Source organism: Clavelina lepadiformis, chromosome 7 (genome assembly GCF_947623445.1).
Source record: "Clavelina lepadiformis chromosome 7, kaClaLepa1.1, whole genome shotgun sequence".
In the NCBI taxonomy this organism is placed as follows: Eukaryota; Metazoa; Chordata; class Ascidiacea; order Aplousobranchia; family Clavelinidae; genus Clavelina; species Clavelina lepadiformis.
Genome location: NC_135246.1, coordinates 15,197,564 through 15,222,371, shown reverse-complemented (window position 1 = coordinate 15,222,371; position 24,808 = coordinate 15,197,564). Strand labels below are relative to the sequence as shown.

The following is a 24,808-nucleotide window of genomic DNA, read 5'->3' as shown; positions in this document are numbered from 1 at the left end:
TAATTCGGCAGGTAAATGAAATTAACTAAAAACATACAGACAGATAAAACAAAATTAAAGAAAAACGTTGTCTGCTAATTTTACAAATACATATACAGGTTTCCATTTACTATAACCACAATACTATAACATATGTTTGGCAAAATCAGTGTGTGTCTATTGCGTGCTATGTAGCATCTTAAATGCAAGTGGCGCCTATCCGGTCTCCGAATCTGCTGGATGACGTCACACATCTGCACTCTCTAACGCCCTCACACGATTCTTCCCATTCCTGCTCAGAATAATTCCTTGGTCTGGGGCAAGATACAACACAACGTCCTTCGCATACTGGGACGTCTTCACGAGATCCGGATCGCTCGCAATCGCATTTTGATCTGCTCCCATCGTGTCCTTGGCAAGCACTGCTTCCACAAACGGCCTCACAAACATCTGCACAAACATTTCCTTCGGTATTAGCAGTATTTTAATTATGCTATATGGTATTTTTACTGAAAAAGGCGAAACAGAATCCAAGTTTATTAGTTTATAGTATAGAAAAACTTATAGCTTCAGGAAATGAAAGTAAATATGTTTGATGAAAATCGCTTACCACCAATAGGTTGGCGAATATTGGAGAAGAAAGTTGATATTTCATTGCCGGCTCTTCTGTAGCGCGCGACAACAAATGTTTCAGAACCTAATCGTCTCAAGGCACATCCTACACTGCTGGTTTCCTTCCAAACCAATTGCGTAAAAGCATCTAAAACATGGTAAAAATAAGACAGAGCCTTTATGATAACACAAGTGTTACATATATCAATTTTGTTTGAATGGAAAGAAACATTCCGTGGGTATTTTTACCTGTTTCTTTGCTGAGTGATCCAGAGTGATAATCAAATCCCAAACCGGTGGCATACCATCCTGTTACAGCGTCGTTTACAGTAAATGTATTTGATGCTTTCTCAGCGATGTTTTCGCCAACGTCACGAGCCCGGTCAATACCTGTAAGAGCAGCAATTTTGAAGTTAAATGAAGTAGTCTATGAATTATATTGAACACCTTAAATTCTAATCCACAATTATTAGCACGAAGAAGCAAGAGCCATCATTCTCACCGATACGTGATGGGCCTGATGATTGAAAAGTTGCCAACTTATTAGCGTAATCCTGGGCGTCCGATTCAAGAATGAAATCGTATCGAAGTGGTTGGAGTCCGTGAAGACAACGATAGTAGTTGTGAGTGTTAAGGCACTGATCCCTAACGGACACTCCAACGGTTCTTCCACGATCACATCTTCCTACAGGTGGGCGAAATGTGGCTGTAAGGTAAAATAATAAAGTTTCAACCATCCTAAGGACCCAAGGACTTTTCAGTTTTACAGTATATCTGTATAATTAACATCACGTACTTGGTGGCCTAAATGTTGGTCGTGTGGTGGTTTGAACAGGCCTAAATGTAGGCCGTAGCTTCGGAGGAGCAATTCCACCGCATGGCTTGCATACTTTGCAGCTCAACTTACAGTTGACCATCATCCACTGATGGTGAATTGAATCGTTGCTACAGTAATCGTATTCATTGGCCCAGGCTGGACATGAATCATTTTCGTCGCCACAATCTAAGCAAAATAAAAATAAACAAACTCAATCGCGATATTTTTCTACTTTTCCGGAACAGGAGAATTTAACTCTTGCCACATGCATATGATCATAGATTAAAAAGATTTTCCTTGTCTGTTCACACAACACACACCTCGAACGATTTGTATGATTAATTGGGAGGAAACTACATAGGCCTATTTCTATTGTTTTCCACTTACCTTTGGAGCAATCCGGTACGGGTTTCAACCCAGCGCACGGTATACAAGTTCCACAAGACCTTTTGCAGTGCTGGCTTATAAAGTATCCGACTTTGCTGTCGCTACATTGCTTCGGAGAAGCAAGAACGGGACACATTTTGTTGGAGTCCTTACACCTGCTACCTGTTTTAACAAAGAAATGCTTTTTATTTCACTCTCAAACGAAGATTTTTACCAAATCCGCTCCAAACATTTGTGTTGGATACATTTTGTTTTTACTGTTACTGTTTATGTTATTTTTTTGCAGTTATCCCATAAAAAAATTTTGTTGCATATTTGTTTTACAGTATAATCCCGGAAAACCTATTTTTATTGAAGGAATGTAGAAATTAGCTGTCAAACCTGGAAGACATGTTCTTGCTGAGATACCATCGCACGGTTTACAAAGTCCACAAGCATGCCGACATTGCGCTTTGACCAAGTACGACATAATACCCGTCTGGTTGCATTGAGATTGCATTATTGGAAATAAACATTTTATGTTTTGATTTTTGCAGCTTTTATCTGCAAAAAATAAGAAGTTTTATACGAAAAACTAACGGTTGCTTAATAATGGAATTTATTATATTTATATATCTTAAATTTCCGTGGTCAGAGAAATTGCTATGATAAATAAGTTACTTGTCTCAGTTTAATAGCAAAAAGCGTTTAGCGCTTTTTTATTTATCTTTTCTATGCATTACATGAGCTCTGTATAGGAGACATACCACAACTTTGTCCGTTTGCTGCAAAAAATAGTTGTCCAGTAAGTTGATTTCTGACGGTCTCTCGCAATAAATCTGCAATCTGACTGTGAGCCACCGACATAAGCGTCAAGAAAACTATGAGCTTCATACCAATTGTAGTTTTTCGCTCAATCAAGCACTTATTAAATGAATAAATTCTTTAAATGATATGTTTTTGCAGTCATAAGCTGTCCTTTATATGCTTGAAACTATTCGCATTTTTTTTCTTTAGTTTGTGCAGGAAATCGAAAATTATAGGTAACATAAATTCAGATATTTAAAAATATAAACGTAATTTGTTATACTGTTGCGTAAAATATTGTGTTGTAACAATTGTAATGACATGCGTTGTTAGTTGGGTGCGTTACCCAACGACCACCTATGCATCGCAATTGAGCGCAAGATGTTTTGCTTCAAGATGACAATTTAACGTCGTTAGAGGTACACACGTTTATACTTTAGCCGAATAATTGCGGTAAGCCGCAATTAACATTGCGGATTTGAACCGTGGCCCGTAAAAACCTTGTGACAATTAATTATCTTTTTAAATTATTCATACGTCAGCAAAGCGTCATAGAGCTTTGCCACGCGTGAAATGTCGATAATCTTCTTATCTTGGGCGTTGGTTGGCTTAAAACGTTTTTACGCCATTAAAGCCATTTTCTGAGTTTCCTTGTACAATATTTTGTTTGCATTGAATTTAACCCTGCTATATGATTTTTATTAAAGATAACAAGTATATTTAAATAAGTTCTTCTGCGTTTTAATTTTTAAAACTTGTGTTTAGGATTAGCCTAATAATGGTAATAAAAACATATTTTGACTCATTCATTAAATCAGAATAACAAATACTCAAAAAAGCAAAGAAAATTCACCATGAATACAATGTACAATAAGAATCAATCTAGGCGAAGCATTAACTTGTCGAATATTTATAAACAACAAACTTTTAAGCCTAAAAGTTATGTATTCGTATTGGAATCGATTTGACATTCTGCAAAAAACATTTTATTTAGATGTGATTATAGTAGCCTATAATATGTTTGAGGATGAATATATGCATGTTTGTTTATAAGCAGACTTTCTATATGTACAAAACGTCAACTTTTATCAATCACGTAATAACTTGTTTATGTCATGTTTGACCCATAGAAATAATTACAACCAGATAAATTGTAATTATACAATATAATACTAATAACTTCCAATTACAACTTAACACAACTTAGTATGTAGAGGCTATACGTAACAAAATGACCAGGTTCATGTAATTAATTAATGACCTAGGGGCTCGTTTTTGGGTTAAAATTACGTCACTCGGTCATCAGAATTGAAGTATACAAACGTTTAGGAAGCGTCAAGTCATACGTAATCATAACTTCATTAAAGTTTAACAAATAAAATTGCGCAGTTTTACGCAACAAAATATAAACATTTATAATGGTTAATACAAATTATCACTACGTCATACATGATATATTTCGTGTCAAGGTCGGTATAAAAAGGACCGCGATTTTCAGGAAACATCAGATCACCTGTTGTATCAAAAGCGACTCAAGCAAAGATACCAAGAAGAAATATACGAAGATGAAGCTTTTAGTTCTACTGTCATTAATAGCTGTTTGCTATTGTCAGAAATCGACAACAGCAAATCTCCTTCAGAGTGCCATCAGAAATCATTTGACCGGACAACTTTATCTGCCTGGGACACCGAGGGCATGTCGTAAGTATTAGTTAAAATTCTGCACAACTAAAACTAAGCAAAAACTTATAACTTATTGATTATTTAAAGCCTCTATCAATAGTCAAACATTAAACATATTTTTGTTGTGCTACCACAGAAAAGAACTGCAACGATCAAAACAAATTTTGTGGCACTCCTCAAATGCGCCTTTTCTGCAATCAAACCAATTTCCTGGGAATTATAATCAAATCGAAATGTCCCAGAGCTTGTAAAGTATGCAAACCGTGCAATGGGATATCGGCCAGGACGTGTTTGCCAGGTATAAAGTGGATTAATATCGAAATATTTTATTGTTCTAATACGAGTTCAGCTAAATTAAGTTCACTTATAAAGTAAGAAGAACAAGAGATCGGGGAAGAAATAACATTATAATATCGTCCCATTGTTTAGATAAAAACTGTCGGGATTCTCATAAACTTTGTTCCACTTTTCTGGCTCCAAAGCTATGTAAAGATGAGAAGGTCGGTTATCTGGTCAGTCAAAAATGCAAGAAGTCCTGTGGCATCTGCATGAGCTGCGAAGGCTTGACGCCAGTTCCGGATTGCTCACGTGGTATGACAAAGTTATACGTGTTAACAAAATTGGTTACAACAATCCTAAATGAAACCAATGAAACAAAATGTGGAAGAAAAGTAGCAGATCAGCGCACAAGGATCAAAGGCATTGCTTTTAATACTAAGCGGTTATTTCTTTAGATTGCAAAGATGCGCATAAATCCTGTCCAGACTGGGCTCATGACTTCGATTACTGCATAAACGAGTCTATCCACCACGAGTGGATGATGATCAACTGCAAGTTGAGTTGCAGGATTTGCAAGCCTTGCGGTGGAATTCCTCCTCCAAAACCAACATTCAAACCAATTGCTCCGACATTTCCATCAACCAGTAAGTGAAATATCTTTTCATCTGTTGTAATGAAATATGCCGTTTCGATTTCCCACAAAACAACTCCAAGTTTAATGATATTAAATACTAGAGTTTACTGGACCAAGAACAACTAAAATTTATAAAAATTACTTTTTTTAATATAAAAAACAAGAGTTTGCTGGACCAAAATAGATTAAATAAAGATTTTTTTCCGCAGCCACATTTCGCCCACCCTTGAGACGATGTGATCGTGGAAGAACCGTTGGAGTCTCCGTCAGGGATCAGTGCCTTAACACTCACAACTACTATCGTTGTCTTCACGGACTCCAACCACTTCGATACGATTTCATACTTGAAAGCAGCGCTCAGGCTTACGCAAATAAGTTGGCCACTTTTCAATCATCAGGCCCATCACGGCTCGGTGAGTGATTACTTTTGCTTGTTTGTGCTAATACTGCTTGAGTAGAATATAAATTTCCAGTATAACTCACAGACTACTTCATTTAACTTCAAATTTGCTGCTCTTACAGGTATTGACCGGGCTCGTGACGTTGGCGAAAACATCGCTGAGAAAGCGTCAAATATATTTACTGTAAACGACGCTGTAACAGGATGGTATGCCACCGGCTTGGGATTTGATTATCACTCTGGATCACTCAGCAAAGAAACAGGTATAACAACATGATCACGAATGACTCTTTCATTCAAATCTAACAAATTCTTAGCAATTCTGTTTCAAGCGCTTTTAGTATATCGTTAACACTTTTGCACCCTCTTGGACAAGATTTATTTAATATAATTTTAAGCGTTTTGAACAAGATTAATGATCACATTTTCTTTTAGGTACTTTCACTCAAGTAATCTGGAAGGAAACCAGCAGTGTAGGATGTGCTTTGAGACGATTAGGTTCTGAAACCTTCGTTGTAGCTCACTACAGAAGAGCTGGAAATGAAGAATTAACTTTCTTCTCCAATATTCAAGAACCAACAAGAGGTTTGTTGTGAAAATTGTTCTTTTGCTTTTGCACTAAATTATTGCTTGAAGCTTATGCTAAAATATTTCTGTGTCACTAAATTTTTGAAACCCGTTAAGCCTTTAACGACATTAAATATATTCTTACAGATGTTTGTGAAGCGATGTGTGGAAGCAGTGCTTGCCAAGGACACGATGGGAGCAGATCAAAATGCGATTGCGAGCGATCCGGATCTCGTGAAGACGTCCCAGTATGCGAAGGACGTTGTGTTGTATCTTGCCCCAGACCAAGGAATTATTCTGAGCAGGAATGGGAAGAATCGTGTGAGGGCGTTAGAGAGTGCAGATGTGTGACGTCATCCAGCAGATTCGGAGATCGGATAGGCGCCACTTGCATTTAAGATTCCTTTTGTCGTTATGTTTTGATCATCCATTTTTGATAACTTGCTTAATATAAGATGCCGTTAACTGATTACTATTTATTTATTTTGTTTTAAAATTATCGCTCCTCTTACATTTACATCAGTGTCCTTTGTATGTGATCCAACTGGAGTTATTAGGTGTTTTGCACCACAATAACCAAAAATATCTTTTGGTGGTTTTGATATAATTTTGATTTTTAAAGTTTTAGTGATAATCATTCAAACACTTTTTAATTTTTATTTTTTATACATGGTGCTCGTACTTCCTGTATGCTGCTTGTATCAGATTTTATTTTTGAAACAGGTAATTTTATCCGCATATTTATTATGTTCAAACAAAAGAAATAAAATCAAATTCGTCAAAACACCAAAATACCTGGTTGATGTTATTAAAAGTATTGTGTGTTCACAATGACTTTTATCTAGTTGTTTAATCAATGTAGAAGCTATTTATTACATTAGGGCATTAAGCTTTTACTATGTGTATACCCAAAGCAGGTATGTCTCAAGATTCTTTAAAAATTTTATTCGCGAGATTAGTGTCGTACTTTACCATAAATATAGTTCTATAGTTATACACAATATTCTTTCATACAACGATCACTTAAAACTTAATTTTTGGGTAACTGGAAATGAACAAACACGAGTGGGTGATATTTGGGAGGGGCTGAAGTGGTGGGGTGCATTTGTAGACAAAATGTGACAGCACCACATCTCTAATAGCCACGTGGCAAAAGTAACCATACAAACATGCTTAACTAAAGAATGCTTAACTACAAACATGCAGTATGATTTTATATCGGATAATGTTAAGTGATCACCATTTTCTGATCGCCAATCGCAGTGAATGTTTTATAATGAGTTCTGTACATATGCTATTGAAAGTCACCAATTTATGAGAAAGAAGTTTTTCTGCAGGATAGTATCAAATAGCTTGTGATACGATTTCATGAACACGATGAATTGCACTATACCGAAATTAAAGCAAATAAATTCTCATTACTCGCAACATGGAGTTCATGGTACAAAAGTTCAAGATAAAAAGTACACTTTAAACCCTTTCATTGAAAGTTTAAAGCGATTAGGTGTTCAGTTGATATTCAAGTATATTATCATTAAACAAAAACAATATGCATAAAAGTTTGCAAAATGCGTTTGTGATAAACTTTGTTTCACCAAGCATCTGTCATCATAACGTGGTTTGTTTGCACCATTTTGCTAATTAACACAACTTTTCGCACGTTTTTCAAATTATAGATAATATAGAACCTATATGAACGTGTTTCCTAGTCATCATTTTTCATTCTTATTAAACACTCGTCTATAGCACTTTTGTCAGTATAAATTTTGCGTCTGTATCTTTAGGGAGATTGTGTAGTTGGCACAGCTCGAAAATAGTCTACTGTCAATGTGGTTGTAATGATTGAGAGTTTTTATTTAAATGTTTAGAACTCTCGTATTGACTCTTCTTACTCATAACCATGTCAATAAACTTTATTATGCCAATTCGTTTGTCAGTTTGCACAAACGCAAACATATGTCATTGAAGATTTATATAGTAAGCTGATTTACTATAAGTTTAAAACAGTTAAATAAAGCATTTTATCGAAGACTAGCCCCAAGAAGTCACGGGTAGTCTTACTGCACGTTACGCAGCCGCCCAGTGTCTCTTTTACTGTATAAGATGTAACAAGCTACAGGCAAACAGAATTGAATTATGACGGAATTAGAGAAATTCTCTACGTAACTGTTAAGTGTTAGATGATAATAACTGAATGTGTAAGCTTGTAGCTTTCCATACCTAACAGATTCAGAGAGGCTGGACTACAGTATACTGTAATTGAAAGTTTACGGAGATGTAGACGGATAATAATCACATCACAAGTTAGTTTCGAAATGGCCAAATTTTTTCACATGGATTATAAACATTGCTATTTAAGCTTGCTATTTCCACTGGTTAATCAGATAAGTGAAAGTTTTTGTGCAAATGTTACCCTTTTGTTAACATTAAACAAGTATTTTAGTGCTTTGGTGAAGTTACGAACTTTTATTTCTTTTGCTTGTAAATGATAAATGTGCTAAAAAATTAATCGCGATTCAAAAATATAATTTAATAAAAGCATCAGAAAGCGTGAATACCATGTACAAAAAAATTAAAAAGGAAATTTATGCGTCATCATTATCACTACAATTATAGTAAACAAAGCCAGTAATCACAGAAGTTTTTCTAGTTATTGTGGTATAAAAAAACCTAATAACTCGAGCTGAATAGCATACAAAAGACCTTGGTATAACATGCAAGATGTACATTTCAAAAAAGTAAGTAAATAATTAGTCAATGGCATTTTACATTAAGCAAGTTATAAATATATAAATAAAATAAATGGATGATCAAAATATAACGACAAAAGGAATCTTAAATGCAAGTGGCGCCTATCCGATCTCCGAATCTGCTGGATGACGTCACACATCTGCACTCTCTAACGCCCTCACACGATTCTTCCCATTCCTGCTCAGAATAATTTCTTGGTCTGGGGCAAGATACAACGCAACGTCCTTCGCATACTGGGACGTCTTCACGAGATCCGGATCGCTCGCAATCGCACTTTGATCTGCTCCCGTCGTGTCCTTGGCAAGCACTGCTTCCACACATCGCCTCACAAACATCTGTAAGAATATATTTTATGTCGTTAAAGGCTTAACGGGTTTCAAAAATTCAGTGACACAAAAATATTTTAGCATAAGCTTCAAGCAATAATTTAGTGCAAAAGCAAAAGAACAATTTTCACAACAAACCTCTTGTTGGTTCTTGAATATTGGAGAAGAAAGTTAATTCTTCATTTCCAGCTCTTCTGTAGTGAGCTACAACAAAGGTTTCAGAACCTAATCGTCTCAAAGCACATCCTACACTGCTGGTTTCCTTCCAGATTACTTGAGTGAAAGTACCTAAAAGAAAATGTGATCATTAATCTTTTTCAAAACGCTTAAAATTATATTAAATGAATCTTGTCCAAGAGAGTGCATAAGTGTTAAAGATATACTAAAAGCACTTAAAGCAGAATTGCTAAGAACTTGTTAAATTTGAATGAAAGTGTCATTCGTGATCATGTTGTTATACCTGTTTCTTTGCTGAGTGATCCAGAGTGATAATCAAATCCCAAACCGGTGGCATACCATCCTGTTACAGCGTCGTTTACAGTAAATGTATTTGATGCTTTCTCAGCGATGTTTTCGCCAACGTCACGAGCCCGGTCAATACCTGTAAGAGCAGCAAATTTGAAGTTAAATGAAGTAGTCTGTGAGTTATACTGGAAATTTATATTCTACTCAAGCAGTATTAGCACAAACAAGCAAAAGTAATCACTCACCGAGCCGTGATGGGCCTGATGATTGAAAAGTGGCCAACTTATTTGCGTAAGCCTGAGCGCTGCTTTCAAGTATGAAATCGTATCGAAGTGGTTGGAGTCCGTGAAGACAACGATAGTAGTTGTGAGTGTTAAGGCACTGATCCCTGACAGACACTCCAACGGTTCTTCCACGATCACATCGTCTCAAGGGTGGGCGAAATGTGGCTGCGGAAAAAAACTCTTTATTTAATCTATTTTGGTCCAGCAAACTCTTGTTTTTTATATTAAAAAAAGTATTTTTTATAAATTTTAATTGTTCTTGGTCCAGTAAACTCTAGTATTTAATATTATTAAACTTGGAGTTGTTTTGTGGGAAATCGAAACGGCTTATTTCATTACAACAGATGAAAAGATATTTCACTTACTGGTTGATGCAAATGTCGGAGCAATTGGTTTGAATGTTGGTTTTGGAGGAGGAATTCCACCGCAAGGCTTGCAAGTCCTGCAACTCAACTTGCAGTTGATCATCATCCACTCGTGGTGGATAGACTCGTTTATGCAGTAATCGAAGTCATGAGCCCAGTCTGGACAGGATTTATGCGCATCCTTGCAATCTAAAGAAATAACCGCTTAGTATGAAAAGCAATGCCTTTGATCCTTGTGCGCTGATCTGCTACTTTTCTTCCACATTTTATTTCATTGGTTTCATTTAGGATTGTTGTAACCAATTTTGTTACCACGTATAAGTTTGTCATACCACGTGAGCAATCCGGAACTGGCGTCAAGCCTTCGCAGCTCATGCAGATGCCACAGGACTTTTTGCATTTTTGACTGACCAGATAACCGACCTTCTCATCTTTGCATAGCTTTGGAGCCAGAAAAGTGGAACAAAGTTTATGAGAATCCCGACAATTTTTATCTAAAAAAAACAATAATATTATAATATTATTTCTTCCCCGATCTCTTGTGCTTCTTGTTTTATAAATGAACAAAATTTAGCTGATTTCGTATTAAAACGATAAAATATTTCGATATTAATCCACTTTATACCTGGCAAACACGTCCTGGCCGATATCCCATTGCACGGTTTGCATACTTTACAAGCTCTGGGACATTTCGATTTGATTATAATTCCCAGGAAATTGGTTTGATTGCAGAAAAGGCGCATTTGAGGAGTGCCACAAAATTTGTTTTGATCGTTGCAGTTCTTTTCTGTGGTAGCACAACAAAAATATGTTTAATGTTTGACTATTGATAGATGCTTTAAATAATCAATATAAGTTTTTGCTTAGTTTTAGTTGTGCAGAATTTTAACTAATACTTACGACATGCCCTCGGTGTCCCAGGCAGATAAAGTTGTCCGGTCAAATGATTTCTGATGGCACTCTGAAGGAGATTTGCTGTTGCCGATTTCTGACAATAGCAAACAGCTATTAATGACAGTAGAACTAAAAGCTTCATCTTCGTATATTTCTTCTTGGTATCTTTGCTTGAGTCGCTTTTGATACAACAGGTGATCTGATGTTTCCTGAAAATCCCGGTCCTTTATATACCGGCCTTGACACGAAATATATCATGTATGACGTAGTGATAATTTATATTAACCATTATAAATGTTTATGCTTTATTGCGTAAAACTGCGCAATTTTATTTGTTAAACGTTGATCAAGTTATGATTACGTATGTCTTGATGTTTCCTAAACGTTTGTATACTTCAGTTCTGATGACCGAGTGACGTAATTTTAACCCAAAAAACGTGCCACCAAGACCTTAATTAACTACATAAACCTGGTCATTTTGTTACGTATAGCCTCTACATACTAAGTTGTGTTAAGTTCTAATTGGAAGTTATTAGTATTGTGTTGTATAATTACAATTTATCTGGTTGTAATTATTTCTATGGGTCAAACATGACATAAACAAATTATTATGTGATTGATAGAAGTTGACGTTTTGTACACATAGAAAGTTTGGTCTTAAACAAACGCGCATTCATCCTCACTCAAATTCGATTTGTCACATTTGTCCTTTTTCAAAATATCTAATCGTTTCGCACACGAAAATTTAATTATTAAATATTTTCTTTATTTTTCTGAACTTTTCTAAAAGAAAATTTTTTTGTAGTTTTTAAAGCAAAATGCAAAAAATTCAGCTTAAAGATGGCTAAAGATGGCTAAAGAAGGCTTGATTCTTGCTTTAGTGAGTACTTGTTATTTCGGGTAGCTAAGTTATTGGAGATTTTTTCGCTGTTCTTCAAATAGGCCTACACGTGTTACAATAATATTATCTTTAGGTATATACACGTACAAGAATGTATATACTGTATTTACCGTATAATATATTATGCAATATAATGAAATATAATGTATGGTATATTTGTAGCCTAACTCAAATTTTAAACGTTGAGAATGTTTTATATAGTTGATATCTCGTTTTGTAATTTAACGAAGTTTCAGGTGTTGTTGCAGTGAAATTACAGCCTGCGATCTTGCAAGAACGTAACCTCTATATGGTTTCCGGTCTCATTGTGATTATACACCATGAACTATGCTGTGTACACGTTGCTCTATAATAATCAGTAGGGCAACCAAAAGTCAATATGGTCAATTTTTTTTAACCTGCCCAGAATGTTATCAAACAAGCACAAAACAAATTTCAGCTTTGTACGACGTGTGGTATAGAAGTTATTAGGTTAAATAAAGTCAAAATGTTACGTTAGGTCAAAATACGGTCAAATTGTTTCTTTAGGTCTTTTTTTTAGGTCAAAATCTATTAAACTTGTAATTTTGTAACCATTTTGTAATATTATTCTTTCGTTTTTCTCTTTTTTTGTACCGCAAACAATTCCAGTGCCGCAAATTTTACTAAGAACCAAAGCCACAAAGAGAGGGAAGGCTTTTCCGCGCGTTTGGTGACGTCACGATGTGACGGCATTGCATTTGAAACTGCAAGTTGTCAATCTTAATACGCAGAAACGAAAAAAAGTCAACACTAGAAAAGCATTTTGTCATTTTTAAATGCAGCTTTAGATTAGAAAGTTGCTGTAGACAGTGTAGAGACTATCAGTATAGCGTTTTTCAAAATAAGGTCAAAATTTAAACGTTTTAGGTCAAAATAAGGTCAAAATTTAAACTTTGTAGGTCAAAATAAGGCCAAAATTTAAACTTTTTAGGTCAAAATTTACAAATTTTAAGGTCAAAATTTAAACTTTTTAGGTCAAAAAACTGGTTGCCCTAATAATAATCAGTCACGTTTTGCTGCTTGAATTGAATGTAACGCGTTCGGCGTCGAATCGTTTTGTCTTCTTAGATTGGTGCCGTAAATTAAACGTACGATAATTTCGATAAAATTGTTAATGGTAGAAGTAATGGGTAGTTTAAGTCATGTGCGGGCCGCGAATCTCCGTATATCCCCTTCATTTCTATTGCGGTTACGAGGCAGACGTGGGTGTGGGTGTCTGCAAGCTTACTATTTATTATTAGTAGGGCAACCAGTTTTTTGACCTAAAAAGTTTAAATTTTGACCTTAAAATTTGCAAATTTTGACCTCATTTTGACCTAAAAAGTTTAAATTTTGACCTTATTTTGAAAAACGCTATACTGATAGTCTCTACACTGTCTACAGCAACTTTCTAATCTAAAGCCGCATTTAAAAATGACAAAACGCTTTTCTAGTGTTGACTTTTTTCGTTTCTTCGTATTAAGATTGACAACTCGCAGTTTCAAATGCAATGCCGTCACATCGTGACGTCACCAAACGCGCTGAAAAGCCTTCCCTCTCTTTGTGGCTTTGGTTCTAAGTAAAATTTGCGGCACTGGAATTGTTTGCGGTACAAGAAAAGAGAAAAAACGGAAGAATAATATTACAAAATGGTTACAAAATTACAAATTTAATAGATTTTGACCTAAAAAAAAGACCTAAAGAAACAATTTGACCGTATTTTGACCTAACGTAACATTTTGACTTTATTTAACCTAATAACTTCTATACCACACGTCGTACAAAGCTGAAATTTGTTTTGTGCTTGTTTGATAACATCCTGGGCAGGTTAAAAAAAATTGACCATATTGACTTTTGGTTGCCCTAATTATTAGCAATATAAACTCTTGTTAAACGCAGTTACATCAGTTACTTTTCAGTTAGTTCAAAATGACAAAACCTTAAAAACACAACGGAAGTATCGGCCTATTGTTGCTGGCAGCACATTTTGTTATCGGATTATTATTATAATTACAAATATATTTACTCCTGAACGCCTGCGACATGCTTAGCTTAGCTTGCGGTTTGATAATATCGAAACTCGCATTCTGGAATATTGAGAGCGACGACGTGACGCGAAGCAATACGCGAATGATTTGTTTGTACATTGTAACAATTTAGATTATGTTTTTTGGTTTGTGGTTCTTACCTTTGTTTTTGCCTTTGGCATTCTTACCTATTTAAAATGCAGTTTGTGCACCACACACGCTTCGAACATTCTCCGTCTTTACGTCACTTATCACTACATTCCCAACCCAGGTCAGAGGGGGAGAGGTATTTTTAGTTCTGGCCGACTTCGAGCGTGTTTCTGATTGTCTCAGTACCCTCTTATGGTGTGTTCGTGTTGTCGTGTTGACTTTCTTTATAGTAATTGTAGTGGCAGCGGCTCGGGCCTTTGTGGATATTTTCTCGTTTATACCTTATCTGTTCGTTTTTATTACTGAACCGTTCTTATTGTTTTTATTAAATCCCTTCTAATTTTTGTGGTGCCACGACTCACTGTTAATGTGGGTGGTCGGACGATTCAACCCACGGACGATTCAACCCCGGACAATTCAACCCACGGACGATTCAACCCAGGACGATTCAACCCCGGACGATTCAACCCACGGACGATTCAACCCGCGGACGATTCAACCCGCGGACCATTCAACCCACGGACGATTCAACCCACGGACGATTCAACCCGCGGACGATTCAACCCACGGAACTTTCAACCCACGGACGATTCAACCCCGGACGATTCAACCCGCGGACCATTCAACCCGCGGACGATTCAACCCACGGACGATTCAACCCGCGGACGATTCAACCCACGGAACTTTCAACCCACGGACGATTCAACCCCGGACGATTCAACCCAGGACGATTCAACCCCGGACGATTCAACCCACGGAACTTTCAACCCACGGACGATTCAACCCCGGACGATTCAACCCGCGGACGATTCAACCCACGGACCATTCAACCCGCGGACGATTCAACCCACGGACGATTCAACCCACGGAACTTTCAACCCACGGACGATTCAACCCCGGACGATTCAACCCAGGACGATTCAACCCCGGATCATTCAACCCACGGACGATTCAACCCACGGACGATTCAACCCAGGACGATTCAACCCCGGACGATTCAACCCACGGACGATTCAACCCAGGACGATTCAACTCCGGACGATTCAACCCACGGACGATTCAACCCGTTTATAAAAACGTCTACGCAGTTCGTTATCAGGCACGGATGCCGCTTTTACCACTATACCAATACACATCTTGTGTTGAAATAAAAACAAGTTTATGTACCGTGTAGTAACTAGTAGGCCTGCTTAGCGAAAAATAAAGCCTAGACGTCGATTAAAAGTCAAACCTTAGAAACAACTGTTTGTTGATTGGAATGAAGATTGCACGCAAAAAAAGTCTATATGGTCAATTTTTTTTAACCTGCTCAGAATGCTATCACAAAACAAATTTCAGTCTTGTGCGACGTGTAGTACAGAAGTTATTAGGCCAATATAAAGTCAATTGTTTCTTTTAGGTCAAAATCTATTAAACTTGTAATTTTGTAATATTATTCTTCCGTTTTTCTCTTTTCTTGTACCGCAAACAATTCCAGTGCCCCAAATTAAAGGCCTACTTAGAACTAAAGCCACCAAGAGAGGGAAGGCCTTTCAGCGCGTCTGGTGACGTCACGATGTGAAGGCATTGCATTTGAAACTGCAAGTTGTCAATCTTAATACGCAGAAACGAAAATAGTCAACACTAGAAAAGCGTTTTGTCAATTTTCAGTTATTATGTCAATTATCCGTGGGTTGAATCGTCCGCGGGTTGAATCGTCCGCGGGTTGAATCGTCCTGGGTTGAAAAGTCCTGGGTTGAATCGTCCGTGGGTTGAAAGGTCTGTGGGTTGAATCGTCCTGGGTTGAATCGTCCGTGGGTTGAAAGGTCCGTGGGTTGAATCGTCCGTGGATTGAATCGTCCTAGGTTGAATCGTCCGTGGGTTGAAAGGTCCGTGGGTTGAATCGTCCTGGGTTGAACCGTCCGGGGTTGAATCGTCCGTGGGTTGAATCGTCCTAGGTTGAATCGTCCGTGGGTTGAAAGGTCCGTGGGTTGAATCGTCCTGGGTTGAACCGTCCGGGGTTGAATCGTCCGTGGGTTGAATCGTCCGGGGTTGAATCGTCCGTGGGTTGAATCGACCTGGAACCGTTAAAGTGATACCGAGCTTGGCTTTTATCATAAAAATAACATAGAACTAAGAAAAAGCTATCAGCAATGAAACTGGACAAATTGTTTCTACTATGCCTTTGTTTGTACAAACAATGTTTTTTGTCTTAAAAACAATAATTTATTTGTAAGTCTTTTGCGTTGACTAAATTGATTAAGATTTTGTTTAAGTTGCGCGAGTCATCAATTTGCTTAATACAAAATAGAGCAATGTTCCAATTTCTTACATTAAGCTTTAACTCTTTACCTAATGTGATTACTTTGTTCTGAGAATTTTTAAATATTAGGTTGTATACCATTACGATATTACAAAAATGTTTCCGCGCTTTCCACCCATTCTTGGCACAAGCCAACAATGTGCAGCGTAAGATAGATTAAAGCCAGATAAATCCTAACCATCAAGCAGACTCTTTTTCGAATATTATATAGTAATCTAACTTATAGTAGCTTCTTCAATCATATGTGTACACAACATGCAGGTCTACTATGTTGTTGAGCTTAGACATTGAAAACGCAATAGCCAACGAGTGTATGATTAACTTTTTTAAACACGCTTTATTTATGAAGTCAATGCAGTGGTCAACAAACCTTTCAAACGGAACAGGATGGCCATTTGTCTAAATATTTTACAGAAAAATTTGCGGTTTTAAATCGGAATTTGATAAAAGAAAGAAATACGACTACTGCAAAAAGGCAATTGCCATGCGGAAGATTCTTAGAATACCTTCCGGAAAAAAATGGGTGCATTTAGTGGTTTAAGAAAAGACACTACAATATATACGATTGTGCCTATAATTTTTGCAGGTTCGTTCATTTCTTTAGACATTTTTCATGGAAACTTATCACACCTTTTTAGACAAAAAAAATCGCTGGCAAACGCTTTATTTTCATTTCAAACACCGATGTGCAGCAATAGTGCAATGTAATCGCAAAGTGACTGGAAAACATATCGGCTATAAGCTCTTGCAAAAACAAATCTTATCATTTCACGGCAATCATGACGGTGATACTGAGTGATAAATGATACCCAAAACTTGATTAAATCACAGAACAAACATCAGCTATAAGACAAGTTCGATCTATAACGCTTGAGGTATAAATACTGTAAGATATTACACGGCAAATATGCTCCTATATATACCCGAAGTTAATAACGTTACACTACACGTGGACAACAGCAAACAAGATGTTCTATAACTTAGCGGCACAAGGCACCAGGTAGTACCCCAGTTCCTTTGTCTCCTCTGGTATTACAGGTGCAAATCACGTTCCCGTCGCAATCATCAAGCCATTCGCCGTCATGTTCGGCCGGTTTCGGGCAGTAGACGCTGCACATGCCTTGACAGCGAGGTTTCTCTTTTTGTCCGAGTTTCTTGTCGCAAACACATTCTTTCTCTTCACCGTAACTGAAGCACCCTCCCTGTTCGCATTCCACTTGGCATTCATCTGTGAAACATATGCTGCAGGTTAAAGTTTTTAGCAAAACAAAATGTCCTGTAAGGAAAACATCGTACGGAAATGCTTGATTCCATGTTATGACTTCGCAAAATGCAAATAAAGTTTGTGACACAGATGTTTACTTCCATAAGATGTTATAGGCAAAAAGTGTTATACCAAAGCGAGGCTGTCAAAAAACTTCTTTAATAATTTTACCTTCGTCTCTTGTCACTTCAGATGTATTTGTTGCCTTGGGTTTTTTGGATTTCATAGTGGTAGTAGATTCAGTGGTGGTGCTTTTGGTAGACTGCTGGATGGTGGTAGTTTTGGTGGACTGCTGAGTGGTGGTAGTAGTTGTCATCATCTTTTTATCTTGGGTTGTTGGCAAAGGTGGCGGTACCAGTGATGATTTTGATGGTTTGTTACAGGGTTTGCAAACACCACAGCTGTATGGACAGTTCTTCTTGGTCCACGCACTGTTAATAGATCCCTTGCAATACTTATCCTTCCAGTAGGGACATTCTTCATATTTGTCTTTACAATCTAGAAGAAGTCATTGTCTTATCAGCCAGTATTCATCAAGAGTTTTGACATTTTGTCTTGAAATATATCGTGCTGTCTATAAATGTTAAAGTTTTATTTCGCAAACCTGGCTTGCAAGGTTCGAGAGTGAGTCCTCTTCCTTCGATTTCAAGTGGTTTGCAAGTTGGTTTGCATTCCCCGCACGATTTCCTGCACTTGATCCTGACCAACTCGGATAAACGACCAACCGCACAGTATGTCGGGGCGAGAAAGTGACAATGTTTACTTGTATCCCGGCAAGGATCGGTTTCTACGAAGACAAAACACCAACAAATGAAATACGAGAACATAGATGTGCTAAACCCAATAAAAAAACCTTATGGGAATTTATGTGGGGTTATCAGTAATACCTGGGGTGCAAGTGCGTGGAGAAATTTCGCAAGGCTCGCAAACTTTGCAAGTACTTCTGCACATCGCTTTGGCAATCGAGGAGAAAATATGATCTTTGCACATTTTTTCTACTCTCTCAAGACCACATATCTCGTGTGAATCTTTGCAGTCTTCTGCGTAAAGTAAAACACGATTTAACCCGTTTTGTTTGAAATAGCAACTAACTTATTGTTGGTATCCGAATGGTAAAAACGAGAAAGCATAATGCGTTACCGACAAATTTAACTTTTGAAATGTATAAATGTATGTTTTTAATTTGTTTTTACAGTTAACTTAAACGTCCAATCAATTTTTGCTTACCACACGACTCTGCTTTGAGGGGAGTTAGTTTTCTGTCCATGCAACTAACTAGGGTGACAAAAGCGAAGATTACTAAGAACTTCATTTTGCTTATATCACTTTTCTCTTTGAATAATGATACAACTTTTTCCTGAAAATCATAAAGCATCAATATATTAAAAGCTCTATTAATACCTATCCATGTATAGATGGTAGCCAAATAGTCACTTTGCTATTTTAAAGTTGCTTATTCGATCCCAAAGGTCGAACTGAATCTGATTTCCAACAAACTTTAGCCGCCTCTTATATACACCTTTCTTCACACAGAAAACCGTTTTCTTTCAATTATGAGCATCATCATCAAAGCGATTTAAAATTAAATTGAAATCATTAATTTGTATGATGGAAAACAAATTCTTCAACTTACACAGAAGCTTAAGCGTGGGTCGTCAAAATTTGCACACGTTTGAACTGAGGATTAAAACAAAACGTGATGTTTGGTGGTTAATGGTGGTGACGTAATAGAGGTCGTTCAAAGCAAAGAACAAGACAATCCAATTAGAGAATTCTCATTATCCTAATTCCATTCCCAGAATACTCGTAAGAGTTTTAAAATTATATTTACTTATAAGTATTTGTTTACAAACATAAACCTATACTTGATTAATAAATAAATAAATAATATAATTAATCAAATGACACAGCTTCATAGAGCATAAGGCATCACGACAAAATGCGACATCGGTTTTATTGTTTACATTTTAAAAATTTGTTTTGTATATTTCCAATTTAAGCTTTTCTTCTATTGTTTTTTTGGAGAACTTCTTCTATATTTATGATAAATGTCACGTCTTCAATCGCACAAATGGTCACGTTTTTGGACTAATTGTCTTCTACTCTACTTGTTGTATGCGCACAGTGAAAGAAAGACAAAAAACAGATGGACAATGAATATTGTTGTTCGTGAAACGACGTTTACATTTGCACCTGTTTCTCTGAAATTATGGTGCGCAATTTATTCAACATTTTATCACTGGGTATGAAAGACGATTGTTCTGGCTCAGTGGTTTTGATGAACAGCTCCAATTCCGCTAAACAATACAAAAAATCAAGAAAACAAATAAAAAATTTGTGGCAATCGGAACTTGCACTAAGGCGAGCTTGGTAACCGGGGCTCGAGAGATGAGAAATCGTGGCCGAGTTTAAGTCGTGCAAAGACTTTCTGCAGTCTGAGGATAAAGATTACTGTGATTCCGTGTTTATCAATGTTACATAAAACAATTCGAGAATTGCTGACGAAACATATCCAAATCCATGCGTTTTTATTTGGTAAAACGTACATACAAAAATTACTGCACTGTCAAACCGTACTGAGACAAGTGGAAAGTAACTCATTGTCCAACGTGTGTGTTGAAATGCCGGCATTGGCGCAAAACTATAGCTTATTAATTATTATACAGTAGTATGCAATTTGACTATAATTAACAGACTAACAGTATTTAAAGATGAGATCACAGCTTAATATAAAAATTTAAACGCAAGAAAGCGAATAACAAATTGCTCACACAATCTTCTATAGCATAATTTTGTAACATGTCCATGTGACGCCGTTTTTCCGTAATTAGTCGGATGTTTTGATTTCGTCTGCCAGTTTATTGTGTCAAACGTCATCTTAAAAATCATTAAGTACTTGTAGTCATTTTTATGGCTACATATGGTCAGTACACTACCACTGACGTAATGACGCAGAACAAAAGTTACGTAATATAGTAAAAAGGTTTCACGCTTTTCGTATATGTGATCGCGTCAAAAACAGATTATCTAATAAATAGATAATTCAACAATTTGTGTAAACAATACCTCGTTATTCAATTGAGCTTTACGCAGTTTGTAGACTTCGTCACTACACTGCCGTGGTTAATTGTAAGTGGTTAGTAACTACCTATCAATTAGATTGAATAGGTGTTGTTACTTTTTTTTAACTCCGCTGTATATAAAGACGAGTTAAAACTCAGGTTGTCACAACAATCGTTCAAACGTAAAGCACAACAAGCAAAAAAATTGCAAAGACAAAAAATCGAAAATACACTATGAGAACCGTACTTTTTATGATGTTGGTTGGACTGGCGAATTGCCAACAAACGACGGATCGGCTTCGAGATACAATCAGAGACCATATCACAGGACAGCTGTACTTCGCTGGGAGTGGGGAGCAGCGACAGTGTCGTAAGTATTTCTTCAGTTTCCGTACCAGAAATAATTTTAAAAAATTGTGTTACTGAAACCTATACTTTCACACTTTTGTGCGTAGAGAAAAATTGCAAAGATCAATTAAAATACTGCGGTTTACCGCAAATGATGGCTTTCTGCAATCGTACTGACGTATTCTCTTTTCTCCTCAAATCGAAATGTCCAAGAGCGTGTGGAATTTGCAAGCCTTGTGATACAATTTCGGCTAGATCTTGCATGCCAGGTAATTTGCAGTACACCTTGCTTTGCGTATAACTGCTGGCACGTTGCAGAAACTCAGTTTTATTGTTGCACAGATTAAATTTAACGCTTTATTCCAGGAAATAAATGTCAAGACACTCACAAGCTTTGTCCGATCTTTCTGGCGCCGAAATTTTGCAAAGATGAGAAGTTGGGTTATCTCGTAAGTCGGAAGTGCAAAAGATCTTGCGGAGTTTGCATTCCGTGTGGAGGACTCATCCCTGCGCCGGATTGTTCAAACGGTAACAGTTTGGTAAAAAGCACCTTCGGTCGCTACAGGCTATGCTCAGTCCGTACCCCATGTATCTTAATAAGTGGGCAAGACCAATAGCTGTTTCGCTTTAATTAAACGTACTATCTTCCCTACAGATTGCAAGGACGGTCATAAATCCTGTCCATACTGGGCTCGTGAGCAGGATCACTGCAAAAAAGAATCTCTCCACCACGAGTGGATGATGAACAACTGCAAGATGAGTTGCGGAGTTTGTAAACCATGCGGAGGAATTCCTCCTCCCTCACCGAACTCTGGACTTGTTCCTCCGACCGAAAGACCAGTCGTGCAAAGTAGGTGACAATTTTTGCTAAAGAAATCAGTCATTATGATAGTGCGGTTATATTTCCATGCATAAAAGGCTAAAATTAACATTAATTTTGCAATTTATTATTAAATGTGTTTTCAACGTGGTGCGCTATACAATGCTAATAGGCTATCTCGCATGGAACGATGCTTTAAGGTGACTGGGCTATTTGCCAGCTGATGAATAGAAATGTTAGAGCACTATTCGCGTCCAATTTTCACCGGCTCACAATTTTTATTTCTTTAAAACAGAAGTGTGTGATGCACATTGCGACGATGGATTATGTCAAGGTCGCGAAATTGGCAGGTCTCAGTGTGCATGCTTAGGATCCCGAAAAGAGGCTCCAACGTGTTCCGGCCGCTGTGTAGTCCATTGCCCCAAACCGAGAGATTATCGCGGCAATAACTGGCGGTCAGCATGCGAAGGAAGACGACAGTGCACCTGCATTACAAACCCAAACAGATCGGGCGTGCTTGGAGCTTTGTGTGCATAAACGTTCTGTGTAATTTTGTATGCAATTGGTACATGTATTTTGTATAGGCTTCGAAATTTTTTTATATAACTTTAGCGTTCATATTTGGAGTGCTTTCTATAGCCTTTTTTGCGTCTTTTTAGAGCATGATGACCTGTTTTGTATAATTTATATTTATACCACCATCTGTATAAGCTATATTTTTTGCATATAAGCAAAAGAAACAATAACTGTGTCTGTAATGTTGCTGTTTTCGTTTGTTTCGATGCTTTTCTAAAGATTTGTTTTCAACCACATGCAAAGCTTGTAATTTCACGCAATATTTCTATATTTATAAAATTTTTAATAAATTTTAACCTAACGGACCTTTTCTTTGCAATTCTCCCTCGAGTGTATGCCATAGATTTCACTTCTGACAAAGCTTGTATAAAGGCAAGTCAAAGCACATTCCTATAAAAACCTTCAAATAACCTTATTGGCAACAGAATTCCACATCCATCGTTCAACAAATAATATGAAAAATTTGGACTGTATCAAAAAAAGGAAAGAACCGGTCGCAGCCAGAACAAAATAGCGATAACTCGTTTACAGATAAGTAACTCGTTTAAAAACGGCATAGGACGTGGTTATGCTTAAACGCTGAAAAAACTAAGAATGATGAAACGTGAAAATAGCTCGTTGACTTCGACGTTTGTGAGCACCCGAGCCAAGTACGATCGCAAACAAACAAAAAAGTTTAAATCGAAGCAAAATGTCTTTACAGATATAATACTGTGTAAAATGTACAGACTATAACTCATTACGTCCTCGGTATATGCGTACGTGTATATACGGGTGAATGAAATGAAGTCATTTGACCGATATAAATCGTGAAATACAGATCTATTAAAAACATACACCAATAATGATTTAGGCTATATACTCGAGTTTTGCAGGTTTAGTTGGTGATTTTTAAACTGAACGAATCGAAACATTGTGTGTATAATAGGCGCACTCTGCCCGCAATATGTATGGGTATTTTTAAAACACTTTCATTTGTTGTATCTTTCTTCTAACTTCAAAATAGTTAAAGCATTCCTCAACCACATGCCACTTAATTTGCTGTTGTCAAACTCTAGACATAGGCAGTAAGCATCCAGCATGCGCACGACAAGTACCTTTTGATAAAGAACTTTGATAAGATGATGGTATTGGAAACTTCGATTCGGATTAAGAAAAGTATACGTCAGTCTGTTTAATTATGAAGTAGCTTGTAAATTTTCAACACTTATTACACAACTATTTCGGATATTTACTGCAATTACTGCAGATCACTTTTACATATATTCAAGATGAAAGACCGGAACCAGTTACTTGATTGAAACGTCACCACCAGCGCCACTCAGCTCTTCAGCTCCGGGTCAAGAGGGGTTACCATTCAGCACTACCATCTATTGGACAGCATTGGTATCTTTTTCCGTACATCACTGTCGATGTACCAGAGAAGTTTCCATTTTGCAACGAGCAGTATTGTCATCACATCTTCCAAAGATTATTATCATTGGTGAGAATGTCTTGCTGTACTCTTTTACAGCGGGTTTTCTTCTCCCATTCACTGATGTACAGCATTGAAGCAATTTTCATTCATCAGTTGCTTGAACACACCACCTGCTCGTCTACCTGAGTTTCGCTTTTCAACTTATGTTTTATGGATTTAACTATTTATAGGTTTAGTGGCTGTGGTAGTTGTTACCAACAAATATTAATGTTATTTCTCTTGAGCAAGTTTTAAGACTTTTCGGTTTTTTCACTTTTTCCGGTTCATTGGCATTCATTAGTAACAACTGGCTTAATTTTTCGTCCCCACCGCGCTTTTAACAAAAAATAAAATAATTGATTGTAAATTCCATTATGGGTAAGCTATATATTCGGTACAGGTACCTTATAGCGAGTGTACAAACAGCTTTTTGGCAGCAAAGAGTAGGCCTATGTAATTTCTCGATAACTTTTGAACATGCTTGCAGCTCCCACAATTTTTTTGTTTGAGATCCGTTTCGGTTCTTGTCTTTTTTATGCATGAGAAAAGCTATAAACGTCTCCGACGTTAAGCGTCATGCGAAGCCAGAAGGCGTTATTCAAGTTGTGGAAATAAATGTCGTTTTAACGATTGACAGGAAATTTTACAATGAAATTTTCGAATTAATAATCAA

General features: G+C 37.0%; 5 protein-coding genes across 5 annotated transcripts; 2 read left to right on the top strand and 3 right to left on the bottom strand.

The window, feature by feature from the left end:
• Positions 1–178: 178 nt before the first annotated feature.
• On the bottom strand, positions 179–2,722 carry LOC143466037 (uncharacterized). The gene is made up of 8 exons (XM_076964612.1): positions 2,542–2,722; positions 2,177–2,338; positions 1,796–1,957; positions 1,388–1,594; positions 1,094–1,297; positions 841–981; positions 590–739; positions 179–429 (listed from the first exon to the last, which is right to left on the bottom strand). The coding sequence occupies exons 1-8, from the start codon at positions 2,666–2,668 to the stop codon at positions 179–181; spliced, it is 1,404 nt and encodes a 467-aa protein (XP_076820727.1). The 5' UTR covers positions 2,669–2,722.
• A 1,385-nt stretch (positions 2,723–4,107) lies between these two features.
• Positions 4,108–6,923, top strand: LOC143465408 (uncharacterized). Its single transcript, XM_076963663.1, has 8 exons — positions 4,108–4,282; positions 4,401–4,562; positions 4,694–4,855; positions 4,999–5,187; positions 5,387–5,590; positions 5,700–5,840; positions 6,013–6,162; positions 6,292–6,923. Exons 1-8 carry the CDS (start codon positions 4,147–4,149, stop codon positions 6,540–6,542), a joined length of 1,395 nt encoding a protein of 464 aa, XP_076819778.1. The 5' UTR covers positions 4,108–4,146; the 3' UTR covers positions 6,543–6,923.
• A 1,693-nt stretch (positions 6,924–8,616) lies between these two features.
• On the bottom strand, positions 8,617–11,410 carry LOC143465401 (uncharacterized). Its single transcript, XM_076963651.1, has 8 exons — positions 11,236–11,410; positions 10,961–11,122; positions 10,668–10,829; positions 10,336–10,524; positions 9,932–10,135; positions 9,682–9,822; positions 9,360–9,509; positions 8,617–9,230 (listed from the first exon to the last, which is right to left on the bottom strand). Exons 1-8 carry the CDS (start codon positions 11,369–11,371, stop codon positions 8,980–8,982), a joined length of 1,395 nt encoding a protein of 464 aa, XP_076819766.1. The 5' UTR covers positions 11,372–11,410; the 3' UTR covers positions 8,617–8,979.
• A 5,847-nt stretch (positions 11,411–17,257) lies between these two features.
• LOC143465213 (uncharacterized) lies at positions 17,258–19,251 on the bottom strand. Its single transcript, XM_076963403.1, has 5 exons — positions 19,101–19,251; positions 18,761–18,913; positions 18,478–18,660; positions 18,045–18,371; positions 17,258–17,837 (listed from the first exon to the last, which is right to left on the bottom strand). The coding sequence occupies exons 1-5, from the start codon at positions 19,246–19,248 to the stop codon at positions 17,590–17,592; spliced, it is 1,059 nt and encodes a 352-aa protein (XP_076819518.1). The 5' UTR covers positions 19,249–19,251; the 3' UTR covers positions 17,258–17,589.
• A 1,850-nt stretch (positions 19,252–21,101) lies between these two features.
• On the top strand, positions 21,102–22,978 carry LOC143465418 (uncharacterized). Its single transcript, XM_076963679.1, has 5 exons — positions 21,102–21,305; positions 21,391–21,552; positions 21,650–21,811; positions 21,939–22,133; positions 22,399–22,978. The coding sequence occupies exons 1-5, from the start codon at positions 21,170–21,172 to the stop codon at positions 22,638–22,640; spliced, it is 897 nt and encodes a 298-aa protein (XP_076819794.1). The 5' UTR covers positions 21,102–21,169; the 3' UTR covers positions 22,641–22,978.
• Positions 22,979–24,808: the final 1,830 nt, after the last annotated feature.